Raw genomic sequence first — 21867 nt, 5'->3', positions numbered from 1 at the left:
TGATTCACTTTGTTATAAAGCAGAAACTAACACACCATTGTAAAGCAATTATAGTCCAATAAAGATGTTAAAAAAATAAAATAAAATAAAGATGGCTTCAAAAAAAAAGATGTAATCAAATATCCTCCTTATTCAAATAACATTCATTTCAGAATCGTAAATTATTTATTAGCTTCTACTACATACAAGGAACGGTGCCAAGCATCAAGGGAGATAAAGATTAGTGAGTATTTGCTTGTCATGTTTCAAGTGTGTATACAGGGCCTGTGTTTACTCTAAAGGCTCCTTTTAAGAACGCGTCAGAAAATAATTGCTCCACCATATGCTGGGAGTGGAGCCACATCAACAGAGTACAAATCTTGGGTAAAATATATCCATGCTCCACAGTTTATGACCAAAAAAAAAAAAGATGAAAAGAAATATGTATGAGGAACTAGTAGAGAGCCAAATATGTAAACTGAGGAACTTCAAAGTGAATATAGTTCCAATATCAGAAATTAATCTGAAATACATCTATCTATCTATCTATCTATCTATCAATCTGCATATCTGAATCCTATCCAAGGACCTACTCAAAACCCTGGCAATATAACTACAGTACTTCTATCCCAACAACAGCTTATGTGAATGTATATGAAATGTGACTTGGGTCTTTTCTATTACAATGACTTATGCCAGATTCCTCTGTGCTATTTAAAAAGAAGTTATAGTAGGCATTTTTCAACTGCTTCACAGGAGCTCACATTCGTGATGTCCCTCCAGCCCTGCCAGCCTCTCTCTCATTCTCCAGGTCCTTTCCTGGACACCCACCCCACTCTGACCGCTGTACTGGAATGTTCCCTTTCTCTTCTCACCCCACCTCTTCCAGCCTGCTGGTGGCATCTCTCCTTTTTGCCTCTCTTGCCAACCCATCTGGCTTCTTTACAAAGGAAAAATTCCTCTTCCTCCTTCAGAGATTTCCCAGATCTTAAGAAAACAAGGCGTGGATATCCCTTTGACACCACAAGCCCACACCAGGCCTGATACACCAGAGGTTAACCAAACAGAAAACCCTGTCAGGCCGCCTAGAATAATGTGCATAGCCACATGCTATAAAGGCAACACAACATAAAACTCACCTCCAGATTTTTAAAGTACCAATGAGCCATCTCTGATTATACATTTGCAGAGCATCCATTCTGCAGTTTTTTAAGCAGTTTAACTTGCTTTGCTTTTCTTACAGTTTTTCTTCTCTTATGACAAAGTAATACGTGCTCATTTAATTTAGAAACCCCATGGATCAGTTAAAAAAAAAAAAAAAGGAAGAGGTCACTGAAAATCTCAAGACACACTGTCAACACTCTAAGTGGGAAATGTTCGTTTTATCTAGATCTTGATGTCAACATCGACTCTACGTCTCTTTTCCATTCCTTACGTTCTATGAGCCTATAAATCGATCCTTCTAGAAGAATGTTTCAGATACTCTACAAAACCATCAGATTACTTTCCTAAGAACCATCTTATTATCTCCTCCAGCTTTACAACACGAGCAGCTCCCAGTGTGCACAGAATCGAATGCCACCGTCTTTGCCTGGAATCCAAGGCTCCTATGCTCTCCCAACACCTCCATCGTGGACCCTCCTCTCCATCCAGCCCAACTCCTCACCCACCCAGACACATCCGTTCGTTTCCATCCCGGCCCTCCAGCCATCTCTTTACCTCTGAAAGGCTCTCTTCTTTTTCCATCTGACCTAAACCTCATTATTCTTTCAAGTTCTATTCTTGGGAAGACCTTTTACGGTTGGTGGTATTTGTAAAATGGCGGTTAAGAGCATACACTGAGTCAGATTTCCTTGGTTCGATCCTGCCTCCACTACTTACTGGCTCTGTGACCATGAACACGTTATTTAACTTCACTGTGCTCAGTTTCCTCATCTGAGGCAGGGAGATTAATCGTCCTTACCTTCCAGGGTTGTTATGAGAATTAAGTTAGTTAATAAATGTACAAGATCCTGGAAAGATGCTGGCACAGAATACGTGCTCACAAATTTTAGGTGCTATTGGGGTTGCCCTAGTACACCCCAATCTAAGCTTCTTCTCACTCTGCACTTGATCCCTTTATCACTATATGCGTGTGTATACACACAGACACACACACACACACACACACACACACTGCTTAGTATGTAGCCTTTTCAACTTCCTATTATATTTCTCTAGTGAAATGATCCTTTTTAAGCAGGAATCAGGAACACATCTCATGCTTGCCTGTGTCACTCACAGCCTTCTACATGGCATGATGTGATGCAGACAGCAGTTACAGGTGACCATGTGCAGAATGGACTAGAATTCACATGGGCTGAATTCTTGTCCAAGGGTCCTAACTCCTTGGCCCCCATATCATCTAACTCATGTTAGATTAAGTACAAGTTCCAAGGGTCATTTTGGAACCAGAAGGGACCTTACAGATCATCTGGTTGAATCCCTCATTTCACAGAGATCCAGTGACTCACCCAAGGTCACAGAGCCAGTAGTCAGAGCTGGGAATGGAATCCTTGGGAAGTCCTGGAAAAGAATCTGCCATGCTTCCCACTGTGCATTGGAAAGGAAGCATGTGTCTATTATTTCAAATACCTAACCAAATCCTGACCAAATGAGTGACGTAGAGGAAGTGTGCGGTGCTGGCAAAAGATAACTTAGCAGATGTGTGAGCTCCATGTAGAGAACTCATAGAAATAACAAGTAAAGCATTGTTGTCATGTAATTTTGGTGAGGTCAAATTTTAAACCTGGCCCCCATATGATTCTGTGTATAGGGGTTATTTATGTGAACAACTTCCATTATTACATTTCTGGTAATTCTAATTTCACTGTGTAGAATAAGCCCATCAGCACTTCTTTGGCCAGGAGGTCACATGAAAAAAGATCTTCCAGCTCTGCTGAGCTGAATGCTCACGGCCACGCCTTCAGGGAAGAATAGGCCCAGGAAGAGGAGAGACCGGAGACAATGGAGCAAGCCTCCACCACCCTTGCTAGGAAAACAAGCTGTGGGTTACTAATGGGCTGGCATTCGGCCACAATGAGCGCATTGTGGCCAAGTTATAATAGTGAATGCAGAGGCTGTGGGCCAACCTCATTCGTACCTGGCACAGTGGATTCACAGCCCAGAGAGTGAGGCACCAAATCTCCCACCTTGTCACTGTATTAAAGGCGCCCACTCATCCTGAGGCCACTCGGATGGCATATCTTCTGAGCAAACATCAGAAACGTAAGAAACAGGCAGCTTTCTTGGTGTAGAGACTAGAGGGGCCTTGGGAATTAAGTTCAAGTCTAATTTACTTTCACTAAAAGCTGTGCAAACTTGAGAAAGCCCCTAGCCTCTGGGGGGGTCTAACCTAATCCCTTATAAAATGCAGGGTCCAGGCCAGATCGCTGGTCCCCAAGCTGGCTGCGTGGCACCGGCCCTTGGGGAGGTCTATGCTCTTCTCCTTGGCTCTTCTTTCTGCATCTCCTCATCTTATCTTCAAGGCCTGGGCTCCTGCAGTTAGGTAACCGATCACTCAGTGAATCAACCTGCCTGTCCAGCCCATGCTGACAGCTGCCTTCTCCCCTCCCGTCGTCCCCGCACACTCACACTTGACCACAGGCTGTAACTGTATCTGGTATGTATGTCATTTATTCCACTAGTTCATAAGCTCCTTGTGGTCAGGGCCACTTCTGGTTTTCTTTTCACATACACCTTCCTGACTTCGTGGACTGTCTTTATGTGTAAGTTAGGCTAACTATAACTCGGCCTATTAATCTCAAGCTGTGAGACACCCTGCAGCCACCCCATCCGCTTTTATACGGATACGTCCTGTCCTCAACCTCTTCCTCCACGATGCCCACCAGCCGATGCCACATCACAGGCCATTCCGTGAGCCACCTCTGTAAACTAAATGCACGAGAGCATGTTCTCCTGTATCAGCTTTGGTTGGTACCCAGGGTCCATCACCCCTGCCTTGTCCTAGTGACTAAGTCAAGTTCATAAAGAAGAGCAGGGCTGTTACAGGGAAGGGTGAGCTTGCGCTGTGTGATCTCCCCTCCGCGGCAGGTGGGCCACCGGATGGAAGCTGAGTGCTAAGCGGTGGGTGGGGTTACGAGCCGGGCTTCCGGCAGTAAGTAGCACGTGCTCTGAAAGGCAGCGTTAAGGGCAAAATTAGGATCCAGTACAAAAGGCAATCTGAACAGAGGATCTGATCACTAAAGCACCAAACAAGAGGAGATAGCAGGATCCTGAGGCCCCAGGACAGAGCGAACAGGTCGGGAACGTGGGATGTACCGGGCAGATTCCCAAGGGCAGCAACTTCACGCCTGCCTCTGTGGGTGGTTGTCTCTGTTAAGGCAGCCAAGCCCAGAGACTAGAGGCCAAGCTCTGACATCTTAGTTTTGCTGTTTTTCTTCTTTTCCTTATAAAGTACCATCCTCTACAGCTGTATACCAGGGGACATAAAACTTCCCATATCTTATCCTTTATTCCTCTTTGCTTGCCTCCTCCTCTGACATACCTTATAAAATGGTTTTATTTACATTTTGCCCATTTAGATATTTGGCAGAGAATTATCATGCTACGGCAACTTCCATTTTCACTTTTGCGTGTTAAACCCTAGACCTCACTCACATCTATACACATTTTTTAAGGCGGGGTTTCACTCGTAAAATACATGCAATCACTTCATGGTATACTGTAAACAATGTTGCATTTTGCAACAGTCTCCAAAATTACCATCACATATAATTTGTGGTATTCCTGTAGTGTTTTCGGTTTGATGCATTAACTTGACTTTACGATCATCATCTTACTGTATTTTAATGCAGTGCAGCACATCTGGGATAATCAAACCGGGACTTAACCAGAACACTCAAGAAATTGAATGTTTTGGTTTCTTTTAAAATAAGATCAGAAAACACTTCCCCCCCCAAACTGAATAATGTACTTCAACCCATTTCCCCACCTTGATGACTAGTAGACTGAGGACAGCTGGAGTATCACAGGACCACGCGTCTGGATACGAGTACGCACTCCGTGGCATCATGGACGTCTAGAGTTTGTATGAGATTGAAAAAACTCACCTTTATTGAGATGGCTTAGTGTGTGTGCCAATGCTTTACTTGCATGACCTCATTCTATCCTGACAACTACAAGTCTGGTTCTACAATTGCTCCCACTCCCACCACTCATGTCTGGATGGAACAGGCCGTGTTTTTCTGCAACCTGAACACTGTCGGAACATCTAGTACACCTGGCGCTGGTGCCACTGAGTCTGGGAAGAGGGAGCTCGACCTTCAGGGCAGGATAAGTCATTTATTTTGAACCCCACTGTTTTCTGGGGGTAGACATCCATCTGAAGGTAAATATCAGGGTTTGGCTGAAGCGGTAGACTTTCAATCTCCCACAGCAAACTGGACCCAAAGGGCACCTCCAGGTAAGTAGGAGAGCAAAGGGAGGGTGCCAAGATTTTCATGGGACCTCATCATCTTTGTTTGTCCTGCTCAGAAAATGAAGTGAAATGAGCTTTGAAGGAAAGTGAGTTTGAATTAAAAAGACACCTGCACAACAATATGAACGTACACACTGCCCCTGAACGGTACACTTAAAAATGGTTAAAGTGGTAGAGTTTGTGTTTACCAAACATAAACATCAAATTATGTTTGGCAAACGTAGAATAATAAAATTAAATAAATTGAAGGAAAAAACCAAACTAAAATAAAATAAATTGAAGGAAAAAAAATAAAGACCTCTTCCTTAGTACAGCACCAGAGTACGAAGGACAGTATTTACCAAAGTCTGTGCAGATTCTTTCTTGACAGTGGGATTTTTCTGTTTACAAACACTTCCTAACATCGTTCTCTTTTTCTTTTGAAATACCCCCAGACCACCCCTCCCGGAGGCAGGACTAGACTGGCCCGGAGCCCACTGTCTGCTTCCTCGGCCCACCCTCCCTGTGTGCTGTCTGTGGGTGGATAAACCATTGCCAACTGCGGCCAAACGGACACCCAGATGCCCTCCCTTCTCTCTAGAAGCTATTTATTGTTTTCAGAGGAACCAGCCGTCAAAGAGATCTCCTGTGCACCTCCTCCGAACTTCCAGCTCTTGATTGAAAAATGCTAACATCCGACCAGACACCACAGAAACATCCTGAAAGACGACGCCTGGACCTGATTTTCCAGAGAGCAGCCCAGGCTGTCTTTATGAGCACATCAGCCAGCTCGTTTTCACTGCTGTGACACTGCTGACTGTCTAGCTTAAATCTCCAGCGCCTCCCTGTTCTTACCCAGCACTGATTTATACTTCAGCCGTCATCCAGGCCGCTGATTCTAAGTTGCTTCTTCTTTTCTTCCTTGGCTCAATATTGCGCCAAGAATTCCCCGGCTCTAAACTCTGCGAGTGTGTTCTGCTGAGACTGAAGAAGCAAAATGTTTCCAGAGAAGATGGAAATGGATGGTGCTGACCGCTCAACCAGAGGTTTGATCATATAGTCCAGAACGTTCTTCTATGAATGTTTTTTATACTATCAACAAAATGAAAGCAAAAATGAAAATATATATATATATATGGTGAAAAAATTGTTAGGTCCAAGGATATGTCTGTAGAACCCAGTTTGTAGAAAACAGGTACAGGGTGTTTGGAGGGAGATTGGGTCCACCTGAGGCTGGGAAGTGATGCTGTCTTTTCCTAAAGACGGTGAGGAGTAGTAGCCCTCATACTGTGCAGTGTAGCCCTCTGTACTTTCTAAGTGTGTCATTAATAAAGGCTTTAAGTCAACGGCTCACAAGTGCCCTTAGATTTCACTCTAAATTCCTCAGTATGGCTGACAAGGCCCTCCCTGGTCTGACTCCCGCTAACCTTCCAGCATCCTCTCTCCTTGCTCACCTCCTTTCTCCTCCCCTGCCCAGAGCTACCCTGTTTCCCCACTCCACACTCTCAGTGCTCCAGGGGTTGTACTCTTTCTCAGCTAGAGGAAGCTCCTCGTGCCGGTCCCTCCTTCTGGAACTTTCTGATATTCCTTTCCTAGCTCCTTCGTTACCTGGTTAACTCTCAGCTCTCACATATCAGCCTGAGTTTTTTCCTCCTGGATCCTGTACTTCTGCTAGCAAGGCACTCACACAGCTGCATATTAAAATTGCTTATTTAATAGTCTGTCTTCTCATAAAAGTAAAAGCTCTGTGGGTATAGCGGTTGTATCTATCTTGCTCACTATCATACCTCCAGCTTCTACCTAGCACAGGACCTTGAACATCATAGATGCAAAAAAAAAAAAAAAAAATTGTTGGAAGAGAGGAACAGAATTAATTAAGGGAGGACAGAGGTGGGAAGACGGATGAAAAGCAGGAGAGCAGGAAGGGGTGAGGCAGAAGAGTCAGAAAACAGAGCAAAATGGTAACAACTATTGTCAAAAAAAAACTTTGCTGTTACTGATCTCAAAAGAGAGTGGATATCTATGTGATTGGGATGGACTGAGTCAGGAATTAAAATCTGAATCAGTTTCAGCACCTGGAAATACAGAATCTTCAGCACGTTCCTCAAACTCAGATGGACTTAGAGCTGTCAGTGCATTTATCCTGGTGTGGGCATATAGTTACAAATGCCCACCTCTCTTTTTATTTGTTTGTTGGAAAATTGAATTCTTTATTGTTTAAGATATAACTTGAAACTGTGACTGCTGAGTTGCCTAAAAGGATGAAAGAACTTGTGTGAAAGCACAACGTGTGCAATTATTTTAACCAATCGGTCCACATTTGAGATGTTTCTTTTACTGGTGAAAGGAAGACAACTGTAGCACAGCTCAACGCTGCCATCTAGTGGACCTTCCAGTGACCTGGGTTTGCCAATCCTAAGGAATCACTGCAGAATAGGAGACCCAGAGGAACACACATCCACCCTCTGGGGTGATCAAAGTCCGCCTTTTAGGATGAGGCGTGATTTATGGTTCTCTGACAGAGTTCTCCTTTCTAAATAGCCCAGTGTAATGTTTTAACATTCTGATATCCAAAAAGTTATCCTAAATCAATGTGAAATTTCAATCACTTTCAATTCGAAGCTATCCCAGCAAGAAATCAATGCACCACTCTGAAAAAGTGTATCCTTTTTGTTTCTGTTTTGAATCTTAACTTTGTAAATCAGATGTGTTAGTCTAGTATCCAAAGAGCTAAAAAAGGAAGGAAGGAAGGGAGGGAGGGAGGGAGGAAGAAAAAGAAAAGTAGACAACAAATCTATCTCCTCTGAAGCTACTACTTCATTAAACCACGAGTGTCCTTCGGTCTAAGTGCCTACCACCAGACGTGCCTTGGCGCACTTGAGCAGGGCAGCAGTTCAACGTCGGGAACCGAGAGGCCAGGGTTTAGACTCACACTGCCACCCACCACTTTGTTGCTCTGGACCAGCCGTCTATCATCTTTGTCCGTTTCCTCATTTGTTACAAAGATGAGGCTTAAGCATGATAACCGCTAAGGTCCCTGTCGGCTCTAAAGTTCGGAGCTTGTTCCCAGAGTCCCAGGTCTTGCGATCACAGGGGCCTGACTTGACACCCCCTCTAGGCTCAGTGTCCGCACACCCCCTAGGCACACCCCTCTAGGCTTCAGTGTCTCACTGAAATACTTGTGGAGGAGTTACAGGGTGCCAGGCCCTGAACTGGCTGCTAGGGAAGCACCAGCAACTAAACAGACACGGCCTTTGCCAAGCTTACAGCCTCGCAAGGGACACAAACATAAATCAAATGGTCAGGGAAATGGTAACTACATCGCTGGTGATAAGGGCTCCAGTGAGGATGTGTAACTGGGGCCTAGTGGCAGGGGCTGAGAGCAAGGAAGGCTCCCTGAGGAAGTGACAGGCCTGGATCTGAAGGATGGTAAGCAGCTAATCCAGTGCGTGCATTACAGGCAGAAGGACCCAGATGGGCCAAGGCCCCAGGGAGGAAGGAGTTTGCACAACTGAGAATCAGAAAAAGTCCGTGGAGCCTGGAGTGTGGACAACAAGGGAGTGAAGTGAAAGGGGAGGGAAGCAGGGGGAAAAGCAGGGGCCAGATTATGCACGGGCTTGTGGGCCGTGTCAGGAGTTTCATCTTTACTCTAAGAGCAACAGAATCGCTCTCCCGAAGGGCTTGAAGTAGGAAAGCAACGTGGCCGGATGTGCTTCTGTGAAAGATCTGACTGCCATGTGGAAGACTGAGGTCAAGTTCAAGATTGGGTACACAAAGGCAAGTTGTGTGATTCCTGCTGTGAGCGAGAGCCTTGGGGGTGACGCTGCTGCGGCGGGAAGATTCCAGAAATAACGAAACAGTAGCATCATTAGGGCACGGGAACTGGTTGGATGCGGAAGTAAAAGGGAAGCGTCCAAGGCGATTCCTAGGCCTCTGATCAAGGGCAACCGGAGGGAATTCATGCTGTTCACTGAACTGAAGGACACAGGAAGATGGCCAGGTGTGGAGAAAGATCAGGAGCTCAGTTATAGGTGGTTGTGTTTCAAGGAAGCCTCAGGAAAGATCCAGGCAGGTGAGCAGGCAGTTGGGGACCCAGAGCTCGGAAGAAAACATGCAACCTAATCTATGATAAATGGGGGGATCTGGCAGCATGTGGGGAGAAGAGGCACAGCACCAACTTCAGATGTCTGGAAGAAGAGAGGATGCAGAGCCGGTGAAGGAAACCCCAAGGAGGGGCCCGTGACGTGAAAGAAAATGGGCAGAATATGGCGTTGAGGAAGCCAAGAGGAGGGCATTCTCTTCTGCTGGATGGACATGGTGGGCCAGCCACATGGGGGTTGAAAGGAGGACTCTGGACTGAGCGACCTTGACCTTGGTGATAAAATGCACGTGGAGTCCTCCGCAGGAGTCAGGTGGAGTGGTTGAAGAGTGAACAGGAGAAGAAAGTGGAGACAGTTGTGTAGAGAGAGGCCCCTCCAGGAGGTTTGGCTGCGAAGGTAAGAAGAGCGAGGAGGGTGGCCGGAAGGTACATGAGGGCCAAGGCAGGCCTTCTTCATCTGGAGGCTTAGGGAAAGGAACTCTTCGAGAAGCGGGGTTGAAGACTCAGAACAAGGAGGCAATAACGGATGTCTTAAGGCTCCTGGAAGGCTTATAAGGATGAGATCCAGGGCACAGATGCAGCTTTGGCCTTTGTCAATAGGAGAGAGCCCTCCCCACTATAACTGTAAGTGCAGGGAAGGAGGAAATGTGACGAGGACATTAAGGCAATTCTAGGGCTCCAATTTCTCAGTGAATTGCGTGAGAACTGCACTAGCTGGAAGTGAGAGAGATGGAGAAGATCAGAGGTTTAGGAAGAGAGAAAACATGAGCTCGCTAGAGAAACAGATTCAGCTTTGCCAGGCATGTATGAGGGGACCACAGACTCATGGCACCCGTCGGGCCAGCTGTGCGGTTTCCTCCAGCTGTGCTCCGGTCCACGTGCTGACAAGGGAAGGGAGGTGAACAGGTTTGTCTGGGGTTGGAAGTTTCCAACTGGGAGTGAAGGAAAAACAGAGGGCAAAATAACTTACTTAGGACGCACTCAAGAGTTTAGTAGACATGACAGGCTCTGGATTCTAAGATAAAGAGAGAAGCAAAGACAGAGGGGGCAGGGTGGATAAAGAGGGAGAAGGTAGAGGGATAAAACTGACTAATGACTCCTGAGGTCAACATGCAACAAATGCCCTGAGGTAACCGGGTTGGATCCCAGTGGCTTGGTGTCCTCAATATAAAATATATTCATGCTTTGTCGTTACCTACCCAGGACAGTGCACACATAACAGGACACACATCGGCACTAAGTGTAACAATCTTAATGTTCCAGCATGACTGGAAACTGACCTCTGTCATGCTCACTAAACCCCTGGGGAAACCAAACAATATTTCCTGATTTCTGGTATATGTCCGGCACTGTTCTAGGTGCTAGGAATCTGATGAACCCATCAGATGTGGTATTTACCCTCAACGGGCTTATGCTTTCATGGGAGAAGAGGAACACAGGCCCAGATTTCAAAGAATTGCTCAATTAAATGAAAGTGAGAAAGGGATGTGCAAACTTTCTTGGATCCTCTATAGCAGAAGCCATGTTGGCTGTGCACAATTCCCTGATTTATGTGAGTCCTGGTCAGAATGAACTGTCCACAAAGATCACTTGGATTACTGTACTTGAGAAATATGCATTGCCTAGTAACAATTAGATTCAATTTATTGTACATTTACCATCGGCCAGACAGCATTTATCAAAGATGATATTATTTCCATATTCCCGACAAGGAAACTGGGTTCGAGGGTAATTATTCATCAAAGACCTACTTTGCAGGTTAGGATTCCAACCTAGCTGTGCCTCAGCCTAACCTCTCTGTTCCATAACATGCTCCCTCTTCTGGTCAGAAGATTACATGTGGACAAACGTGGTAGCATACGAACTTAGTTCCAGAAAGCTACCCAGGTTGGTTAACATGACCAGGCTTTCAGAACCCCATCAGCACACTGGAAAGAGCTCATTCCACGGGAAAAGAAAACACAGGATGAATACCTCTCTATCCAAAGGCACCACATTCCGGGAAAGATGTCAAGAACCAATTAGTCGAATCTCTGGTGTCAAAGAAATTGTGATTTTTGTTGTTGTTGTTTGATATAGAGTTATGACTAGATCTTTTTTCACATTTTTCCATAAAGTCCTTGGGGGCCCACATCTGTCTTTACTTTCTTATAAAGCCCTAACTGTGCTTTGAAATAAATCCTATTTAATGCTAAGTCAAAACAGTTTTTTTCAGCTCCAGGATATTTCTCTTCGATTCAGATTCATATTTACTTCACTTTGAGTCCTTAAGATATTTTCAAACAGATTCTGGCTAATATAACTTTGAAAATACTCCTAGAAAATATAAAATATTCAAGGGCTAAATCATCTAGGTTTAGGATAGTTTGTGTAAGTCAAAGACTGACTGTTCAGAATAAGTTAAATCAGCTCAATTCTCATTTAAAAAAAAAAGTGTGTAAATTTGACTTCGGTAAATTAAGTCATTTAAAAGGATAACAGTAGTAAATCTTGCCAGATTTGTTCCAAGCAATAGCTACACACACGTATACACATACACACGTCAAGTATGGAGATGAAAATGGGAAAAACTATCATATTCTCTCACCTTCCACTCCTCATCCAACCCAATAATGCTTCAGCAAAAAACTATACACTGTCACATCACATGAAGCCAGAAGGGTATCTTCAGAATAAAACGTAAAAGACGACTTAATACAAGAGGTTAGATAGACAGAGAGATATTTCTTATATGCATATATTATTTATTCTCCAAGGTATGTGTGAGCAAGAAGGGGAAGATTGTTATTCAGTTATTCAGTAGATAAAGCTAAATGTGAAGCATTCAGCTAAGTCCTGGTGAAAAATACAGATTAAAAAAAAAAAAGGAGTTACAAGTATGTAGAGTGCTCAAAAAAGGATGCACCAGGGGCCATGAGGATGCAAATCTAGGGAGGCCTGACACGAGCTTCCCAGAGAAAGTGACCCTGAGGCTGAAGTCAGCCAAGTGAAGAGGGTCTAGAGTGGTCTAGACCATGAAAGCAGCAAGTTTTAAGGCTCCAAGAGCTTGGTGCATTTGACGATGTCACAGGAACCCAGGCCAATGAAAGCAGACACACTAATCTAGACACCAGGGGTGATCAGGGAGAGTCTCAAAGAGTCGCATGAGGACGTTGAACTTCCTTACCAATGGAGACCCACTGAGTGTTAAGCAGGGGATTGACACAATCAGACCTGCATTTTTTAAGCGTCACTCTAGCTTCATTGAGGAGGATGGAGGAGGACAAGCCTGGGTGTGGTTACTGCAGTACTGGTGGTGATGAGGGGTAACGTGCCTGGGACTGGCGTAGCAACACCAGTGATGGAAAGAGGACAGGTTTATGGCTCTTAAGAAAGTTGAAGTATTTCAAGTATCTTCTCTGACCACAACGGCATGAAACTAGAAATCAACAACAGGAAAATAAATGAGAAAAAAACGATTACCTGGAGGCTAAACAACATGCTACTAAAAAAACAATGGGTCAACAAGGAAATCAAAAAGGAAATTAAAAAATACCTTGAGACATGGGACTTCCCTGGTGGTCCAGTGATAAAGAATCCGCCTTACAGTGCAGGGGACACAGGTTCAATCCCTTGTCAGGGAACTAAGATCCCACATGCTGTGGGGCAACTAAGCCCACGTGCCACAACTACTGAGCTCACGTGCCTCAACTAGAGAGCCCACGTGCCACAAACTACAGAGCCCATGCACTCTGGAACCCGCATGCCACAACTACAGAGCCCACATGCCCTGGAGCCTGTTTGCCACAACTAGAGAAGAGAAAAACCTGCATGCCACAACTAGAGAGAAGCCCACGTGCTGCAACAAAGAGCCCTCAAACCTCAAAGAAAGATCTCGTGTGCCACAACTAAGACCCAGCACAGCCAAAAATAAATTAAATAAATAAATAATAAATCTTAAAAAAAAAAAATCTATGGATGCAGCAAAAGCAGTTCTTAGAGGGAAGTTCACAGTGATAGAGGCCTGCAAAAAACAAGAAAAATCTCAAATAAACAACCTAACCTACCACTTAAAAGAGTTAAAAAAAGAACAAACAAAACCTAAAGTCAGCAGAAGGAAAGAAATAATAAAGAGCAGGGAGGAAATAAACAAAATAGAGATTAAAAAAACAATAGAAAAAAATCAATAAAAACAAGAGCTGGTTTTTTGAAAGGGTAAACAAAATTGACAAACCTCTGGCCAGGCTCACCAAGAAGAAAAGAGAGAGAACCCAAATAAACAAAATCAGAAATGAAAAAGGAGAAATCTCAAATGATACTGCAGAAATACAAAAAAACTTAAGAGAATACTATGAGCAATTATATGCCAACAAATTTGACAACCTAGAAGAAATGGACAACTTCCTAGAAATATACAGCCCACCAAAATTTAATCAAGAAGAAATAGATAATTTGAACAGAGCAATCACTGTAAGTGAAATGGAATGTGTAATAATAAAAAAACACTCCCTACACACAAAAGCCCAGGACTAGATGGCTTCACAGGTGAATTCTACAAAAAATACAAAAAAAAAAAAATACAAAGAACTTATCCCAATTCTTCTCAAATTCTTCCAAAAGACTGAAGAGGATGGAACACTCCCAAAGATATTTTATGAAGCCATCATCACCCTGATACCAAAACCAGATAAAGATACCACCAAAAAAGAAAATTACAGCTCAATATCTTTGATGAATATAGATGCAAAAATTCTCAACAAAATATTAGCAAATCAAATCCAACAACACATATAAAAGATCATATATCACAACCAAGTGGGATTCATCCCAAGTTCACAAGGATGGTTCAACATACACAAATCAATCGATGTAGTACACCATATTAACAAAAGAAAAGTCAAAAACCACATGATTGTCTCAATAGATGCAGAAAAACCATTTGACAAAATTCAACATCTATTCTTGAAAAAAAAAATCTCTCACCAAAGTGGGTATAGAGGGAACATATCTCAACATAATAAAAGCCATTTATGACAAACCCACAGCCAATATAATACTCAATGGTGAAAAGCTGAAAGCCTTCCTGCTAAAATCTGGAACAAGACAAGGATGCCCACTCTCACCATTTCTATTCAACACAGCAATCAGACAAGAAAAAGAAATAAAGGCTATCCAAATTGGAAGGGAAGAGGTAAAACTGTCACCATATGCAGATGACATGATACTATACACAGAAAACCCTAAGGACTCCACACAAAAACTGCTAGACCTAATAAATGAATTCAGCAAAGTATCAGGATACAAGATTAACATTCGGAAATCGGTTGCATCTCTTTACACTAACTATGAAATATCAGAAAGGGAATGTAAAAAAACAATACCTTTTAAAATCACACACACACAAAAATTAAATACCTAGGAATAAACCTGACCAAGGAGGTGAAAGACTTATACACTGAGAACTATAAGACATTAATAAAGGAAATTAAAGAGGATTCAAAGAAATGGAAAGATATCCCATTCTCTAGGATTGGAAGAATTGATATTGTTAAAATAGCAATACTACCCAAAGCAATCTACAGATTTAATGTGATCCCCATCAAATTACCCATGCATTTTTCATGGAACTAGAACAAATAATCCAAAAATTCATATGGAACCATAAAAGATCCAGAATTGACAAAACAATCCTAAGGGAAAAAACAAAGCAGGAGGCATAAGTCTCCCAGACTTCAGACAATACTACAAAGCTACAGTAATCAAAACAGTGTGGTACTGGTACAAAAACAGACATACAGATCAATGGAAAAGAATAGAGAGCCCAGAAGAAAACCCACACACGTATGGTCAATTAATCTTCAGCAAAGGAGGCAAGAGTATAAAATGGGAAAAAGATAGTCTCTTCAGCAAGTGGTGCTGGGAAAGTTGGACAGCTGCATGTATATCAATTAAGTTAGAACACACCTTCACACCATGCAGAAAAATAAACTCAAAATGGCATAAACACTTAAACATAAGATGACACCATAAAACTCCCACAAGAGAGCATAGGCAAAACATTCTCTGATATAAATTGTACAATGTTTTCTTAGGTCAGCCTCCCAAGGCAACAGAAATAAAAAGAAAAATAAACAAACAGGACCTAATCAAACTTATGAGCTTTTGCACAGCAAAGGAAAGCATTAAAAAAAAAAAAAAATGAAAAGCCAACCTACGGAATGGGAGAAAATATTTGCAAATGATGTGACTGACAAGAGCTTAATCTCCAAAATATACAAGCAGGTCACACAACTCAACAGCAAAAAAAACCAAACAACCCAATTGAAAAACGGGCAGAAGACAGTAGACATTTCTCCAAAGACATACAGATGGCCAGTAGGCACATGAAAAGATGCTCAACATCACTAATTATTAGGGAAATGCACATCAAAACTACAATGGGCATGAACTTATATATACTACCAAATGTAAAACAGATAGCTAGTGGGAAGCAGCCACATAGCACAGGGAGATCAGCTCAGTGCTTTGTGACCACCTAGAGGGGTGGGATAGGGAGGGTGGGAGGGAGACGCAAGAGAGAGGAGATATGGGGATATGTGTATATGTATAGCTGATTCACTTTGTTATAAAGCAGAAACTAACAACACCATTGTAAAGCAATTATACTCCAATAAAGATGTTAAAAAAAAAAAAAAACTACAATGGGGTATCACCTCACACTGGTCAGAATGGCTATCATTAAAAAGTCTACAAATAACAAATGCTGGAGGGTGCGTGGAGAAAAGGGAACCCTCGTACACTGTCGGTGGGAATGTTAGTGCAGCCACTATGGAAAACAGTATGGAGGTTCCTCAGAAAACTAAAAATAGAATTACCATATGATCCAGCAATCCCACTCCAGGGCATGTACCCGGAAAAAACTACAATTCAAAAAGATACATGCACCCCTATGTTCATAGCAGCACTATTCACAATAGTCAAAACATGGAAACAACCTAAATGCTCATCGACAGATGAATGGATAAAGAAGATGTGGTACAATACATACCATGGAATACTACTCAGCCATAAAAAAAATGAAATAATGCCATTTGCAGCAACATGGATGCAACTAGAGATCATCATACTAAGTGAAGTTAAGTCAGAAAGAAAGACAAATACCATATGATATCACTTATATGTGTAATCTAAAATATGGCACAAACGAACTTATCTACAAAACAAACAGACTCACAGACATAGAGATCAGACTTAGGGTTGCCAACAGGGAGCAGGGAGAGAGAGGGATGGACTGGGAGTTTGGGGTTGGTAGGTGCAAACTATTATGTTTAGAATGGATAAACAACAAGGTCCTACTGTATAGCACAGGCAACTATATCCAATCTCTTGGGATAAACCATAACGGAAAAGAATTTTTAAAAAGAATGTCTCTATGTGTATAACTGAGTCAATCTGCTGTACAGCAGAGAGTGGCACAACCTTGTAAATCAACTCTACTTCAATAAAAATGGAAGGAAGGAAGGGAGGAAGGGAAGCTGAAGTGACTGAACTTGGTGACCAATTGGATGTGGGGAGTGAGGGAGAGAGGGAGAAGGCAAGAATGCTCCCGGTTTTCAGGCTGAGCAGCTGAGTGGGTGGTGGTGTCCTTGAGGGAGATGACGATCCAAGGAGGTGGAGTGTGCGTGGAAATATGACTCTCTTTTGAACATGCAGCATTTGGGCTGGATGTCTGAGATCCACGTTCTTTCTCCTCCCCGTTCCAATCATCCCAAACAGACGATCTCCTCTGTTTCTCTATCCTGAATCATATGCAGAATATCCTGACCTTTCATATGAAGAAAGGTCTAGAAAGAATCTTAGGAAGCACAGAGACCAATCCCCTTCATTCTTTGCCAGAGGAAACTGAGGGAGGGAGTTTAGGGGGCTTCCCCAAAGATACGCAGGAAAACACCCCCTAACGCCATAGGCCCTTTCTGGCACCCTCTAAAACATGCTCTGTTTTCTTGCCTTTCATAGTTTACATAATCATCATCTTAACCACTTTTCCTGAAGGTACTCATTCAAACATGAGGAATCTTTAGCCTTCTTACCAACGGATGCCTCTGAATATAAAAGCCATATACTTAGAAAAGTAAAAATAAATCCAGAAGAAGTTGAAAAGGTCAAAAGCAATTCATCTCTGGTCAAGTTGCTCATAGGAATCTCCCATTAGTCAGTTTTCATTACAATTACTTAAAAAATGACATAAAGCATTGAGTCCATTATTTTTTACAGTATGAATTCTTAAATCTCTACCTCTATACATCACAGTTTTAATTATCTGTCATACAGCTTCCTTTAACAGTTCACTGTTTAAACAATGTTGGTAGGATTTGCAATAATTTTTTTTAACTGCGTGAAGCAATAAAACCAATGGCTTTTGCTCAATGAGCTTCCATTTTTATAATCTGCTAAAGTAAAATGGTAGATGTCAGACACGATGTGATATTAAGCAAGGGTATGAAACCAAATCCTTGACCCAACACAAGTAAAAGAAAAGGCTTACCTGAGGCGGGTGTCCTTTAAGGTGTCAAGGTATGCGGGATAGCTCCATCTGATTTTATTCCCTTTACATCGAAGCTCTAGAGTTTGCCCTGCCATCAGGCTCAGGGTTGCAGCGGGTTTCTGAAGGCGACCTTTATCCATCATTTGCATCATTATAGACTGTGTCTTTGGTGTTGAATCAGCTGAGTGTCTGTCCTTTATTTTATGTATTTTGGGTTTCACCTTTTTGTTGGTAGGCTTGATTCTGTTCTCTCCGGGCTCCTTTGGATGCTTGTTCTTGGGAGGATGTTGACCAGCAACTGGTACAAACATGAGGAGAGAACAATGGGCTTTGGTGGTTAACATACCCAGAGTCTTCAACCCCTGAAACAAATCGTTTTTAATATCCCTCTCCTCCTATGTCAAAGTTATTTTCAGGAATGATCATTATTTTCTTGGTTCATTCTTTAGCTTTAAACCAATTAGTAACTGAAAGGCAATCAATTTCAGCTTCCAAGATTTTGTTCAAACTCAGCAAAATATCTCACGTATGAGCTAACATTTGCACTTCCCAAACAAAACAACTTTTTCTTGTGGTTCACACTCAGTCTCACCAGCTCTAAGGTGGTACCCAGAATGGTGGACCTGAAGCCTCTCAAGGTCTGTTTCTGGTCCTTGCCATCTCAGTGCTGTCATTGTTCATTTTGAACCAACTGTTTAAACCCAGGAATATGTAGTCCCCAGGGAGTGGAGACACAGACTACACTGCAAGCACACTCAGAAGATTTCAAACCATCACAAACTTTCTCCCAGATGAGTACGTACTGTGGCGCCTGTGTGTGTCAGGGCGGACAACATCCATGCAGGATACAAGGCTTAGGAAGAAATAAGTACTAACCCTGTGTTCATTTAAAGCATACATATACATTATTAAAACTCAATGGTAACTTTAGCAAAGGTTTAGAATTTAGCCAACAAAATACATTGGGGGGAGGAGTATTTTATCACCAACATTGTTGAGAATTGCTGGCAAATGGTGGTAAGAACTGACGACCTTTAAGTCCATTTTCTTACTGCTGTTTTTCCCTTCTCTACAGACAATGCTGCCCTGCCCTTGGAATACCTCTGGGTTCCAGAAATCTCAGCTGTCCACCCAGCCCACATGGCCATATGCTGTGTCCACCCAGCAAAGAGGAGGAGACTTGGCAATTCATTTGCTCCACTGTCTGCATCACCTCCAAGGTGACCTTGATATAAGCCCACAGAATTATAAAACGTCCAAACTTACAGGATCCTGAGAGATCATTTAAGGTCCTCATGTTATACATTTTAAAAAAATAATAAAGGAGGCCTTAAAAGTTAAATTGCACAAAGTTGGCTAGTGACAGGATGTGAAAGTAAAACTCAGGTCTCCTGACCCCCATTTCACTACATGCAGATCAACAGCCTGTAGATATTTTGAATAGATAACTACACAAGTCTTGGCCGGTTGAGGGAATTACAGGGCATTTGTATAAAATGGGGAAATGTGATAAATCAGGAGAAAATTTTTTTCCCTCTTTGACGTCCGTATTTATTTATCTAATGTTACCTTGGTGTATAAAGGGCTCGGGTGGTCAAGAGTACAGAGACACTGAAATTGGGATCAAGAGACAGAAAAAGGCAAGTGTTGCAAGCTCTTACACCAGCAGACCAGGCTGGTGACAAAATGAGGTGAGGCAGGTGGGCCTGGAGAGGCCACGCCCTCCCAAAGGGACAGCTGCCTGGAGCGAGCGAGTGTCCAGGGTTACAGGATCTGATTTCTCACAGGATGGCAGAAACGCAGGTTTCCTGATTTACAAATGTTAGAAGCTTGATTTTTTAGAAACTTCAGGTCTGAATCTCTGAGGTGAGGAGTCAGGCGGTGGCTTTCCTACGAGGGATGGGGATGACCCAGGAGGGGACGGGAGAGGGACTGCCAGGACCGTTCTGTCTTGATCTGGGCTGTTCACATGGTGTGTGTGCACTTGGCGAGCGTTTCGTGGAGCCGTAGTCTGATGATTTGTACCAAAAACTCAGCTGACGTGGACTCAACTGTGTAATGATGAACTTGGCTTCTTTTGCGTGTTGCGCTTTGAAACAGGAGCCATTTGGCCTCCACTCTTGGTTCAGCCCTGCCCAGACTCTGGAACCAACCCCACTGTGAGCTCAGTATCAACACCAAGTCCTTGGCGCGCGGCCTTCTTTGGGTGTGGCTGTGTCGCTCCTGAGCCCCGCGAGCCTTTCCGTGACTCCAGGTCCATTTGTGACCTCTCCTTTCCCGGGGTCTGAGTCTCTTCTTATCTCCCATCCTTCCTCTACTCTGGTTCCTCTGGGTCACGGGCCCTGCTGAGCTTTCTCAGTCCTTCCAGGGAGCAGGGCTGTGCCCTTGAGCCCCAGTCTCCAAGGCGAGTCCCAATACCTGCTGTTTGTCAAGACTTCCCCAGACCCTGCACACTTGGTTTATTTACGCCCAGGGTTCTAATGACAGATGGGGGCGGGCAGGGGGTGCCCATGCACATATCTCCGCAGCCTCCCAGAAGGAAAAGCATTGTAATCGTTGGGACCATATTAGACCCACAGAAATGTTCTAATCCATCAACATCAATTGTGAAGCATGAGCCTCATTGTTACAACAGGTAAAAGTCACTGTCTTTTTCTTAAGGCAGAAATTAAAAGCCTACCATGATGCTGTCCAAGTCATCTGTGCCCTGCAAGCATTTCGGTCAAACTATGCCTGTGAGAGTCATGGACCTCTGGATTGATGTCTAATTTGGTGTTTTTTTCTTCATCATGAACAGGAATTCAGGCTATCGGAAATGACAACAACTGTTTGTAAATCCTAGGGAATTTAGGCAGCCCACGCAGTTTGCCTGATTCTAAGCTCTCAGATCCCGTGTGGCAATGCCACTCAGGAACATTCGATTAACTAGTTATGGATTTAACGCCTTCCAATATGTGTTATCATCCCTGAAAAATCATTTGACATTTTGACCAAATAGGCCCATCAGTCGGTCCAGCTGCCTGACCATGGAACTGGTCCATGGTTGGACAGTGATGACACAAAGTTCAAGGAGCCAGACCAGCGGTCCCACGGGCAAGTCCTAGGACTGAGCGACTCCCAAATCCCATGTCTATCTTTTTAAAAGAATGACTCTTCAGGCTAACTAAGTAAATTAGTTATTTTCCAAAGGCCTAAAAAAATATAAGAGTTTACAATGTAGATATACAAAAGTGAAAGTCCATTACCATTGCATTTTTGAGATTACGGCACAGCATATTTTATAGAGAAATAAATGATAAAATTCACAAACCATTGAATGTCGTTACAGACTTTAGGTCCTGAAGTCATTGTTGACTTACTGTGTGACCTTGGGAAGTTACCCTCTCTCTTACTTTCCTCATCTGTAGATTGAGAATTATATGGTAATAATGACTATCTCATGGATTGCTGTGGGGATTAAACGAGTTAATGTTTAAAATGCTGAGACCAGTGTCTGACCCACAGTAAGTAAGCGCGAGCGAGGTGCTGCTTGTTTTTGGGGTTGTCTCGTAATGTCTCAGGGTGATCTCCATGATCAACTCGTGATGGAGGTAAAGCAGCTCATTATCTTTCCTAATTTACAGGTGGAAAATTGAGACCACAGATGCCAAGTAGCTCACCCAAGGTTACTAAGGCGGCAGTGAAAAACCAGATCTAGAGTCTTTTCTGGTTCGTCTTGCTGCTTTCAGTTCACTCAAGATCAGCATTTCACTTTATTTGCATGGATCTCAGGCACAGCACCATTATCTAAGTGGTTTCTTTGTTTGG

At 43.1% G+C, this 21867-nt stretch overlaps 1 protein-coding gene and 1 long non-coding RNA gene across 4 annotated transcripts in view; one reads left to right on the top strand and one right to left on the bottom strand.

Moving 5' to 3' along the window:
* The window catches only part of PDGFRL (platelet derived growth factor receptor like), a 46740-nt gene that overhangs the window by 18902 nt on the left and 5971 nt on the right, over positions 1–21867 (bottom strand). For both annotated transcript variants that reach the window (XM_082374812.1, XM_082374811.1), the window contains exon 2: positions 18061–18358. In XM_082374812.1, the coding sequence (XP_082230938.1) occupies positions 18061–18358 (298 nt within the window). The remainder of the gene's footprint in view (positions 1–18060; positions 18359–21867) is intronic.
* Positions 1–21867, top strand: part of LOC309619573 — a 39971-nt gene that overhangs the window by 16756 nt on the left and 1348 nt on the right. The window contains exons 2-3 of one of the 2 annotated variants that reach the window (XR_014239039.1): positions 5893–6483; positions 19136–21857. This is a non-coding gene — a long non-coding RNA (uncharacterized lncRNA). Of the gene's footprint in view, positions 1–3850; positions 6484–19135; positions 21858–21867 lie in introns of those variants that run through there. The other variant, XR_014239038.1, reaches the window with a different exon arrangement.

Source organism: Balaenoptera borealis (assembly GCF_965194805.1).
Source record: "Balaenoptera borealis genome assembly, chromosome: 21".
Taxonomy (NCBI): Eukaryota; Metazoa; Chordata; class Mammalia; order Artiodactyla; family Balaenopteridae; genus Balaenoptera; species Balaenoptera borealis.
This window is presented reverse-complemented; position numbering and strand designations above follow the sequence as displayed.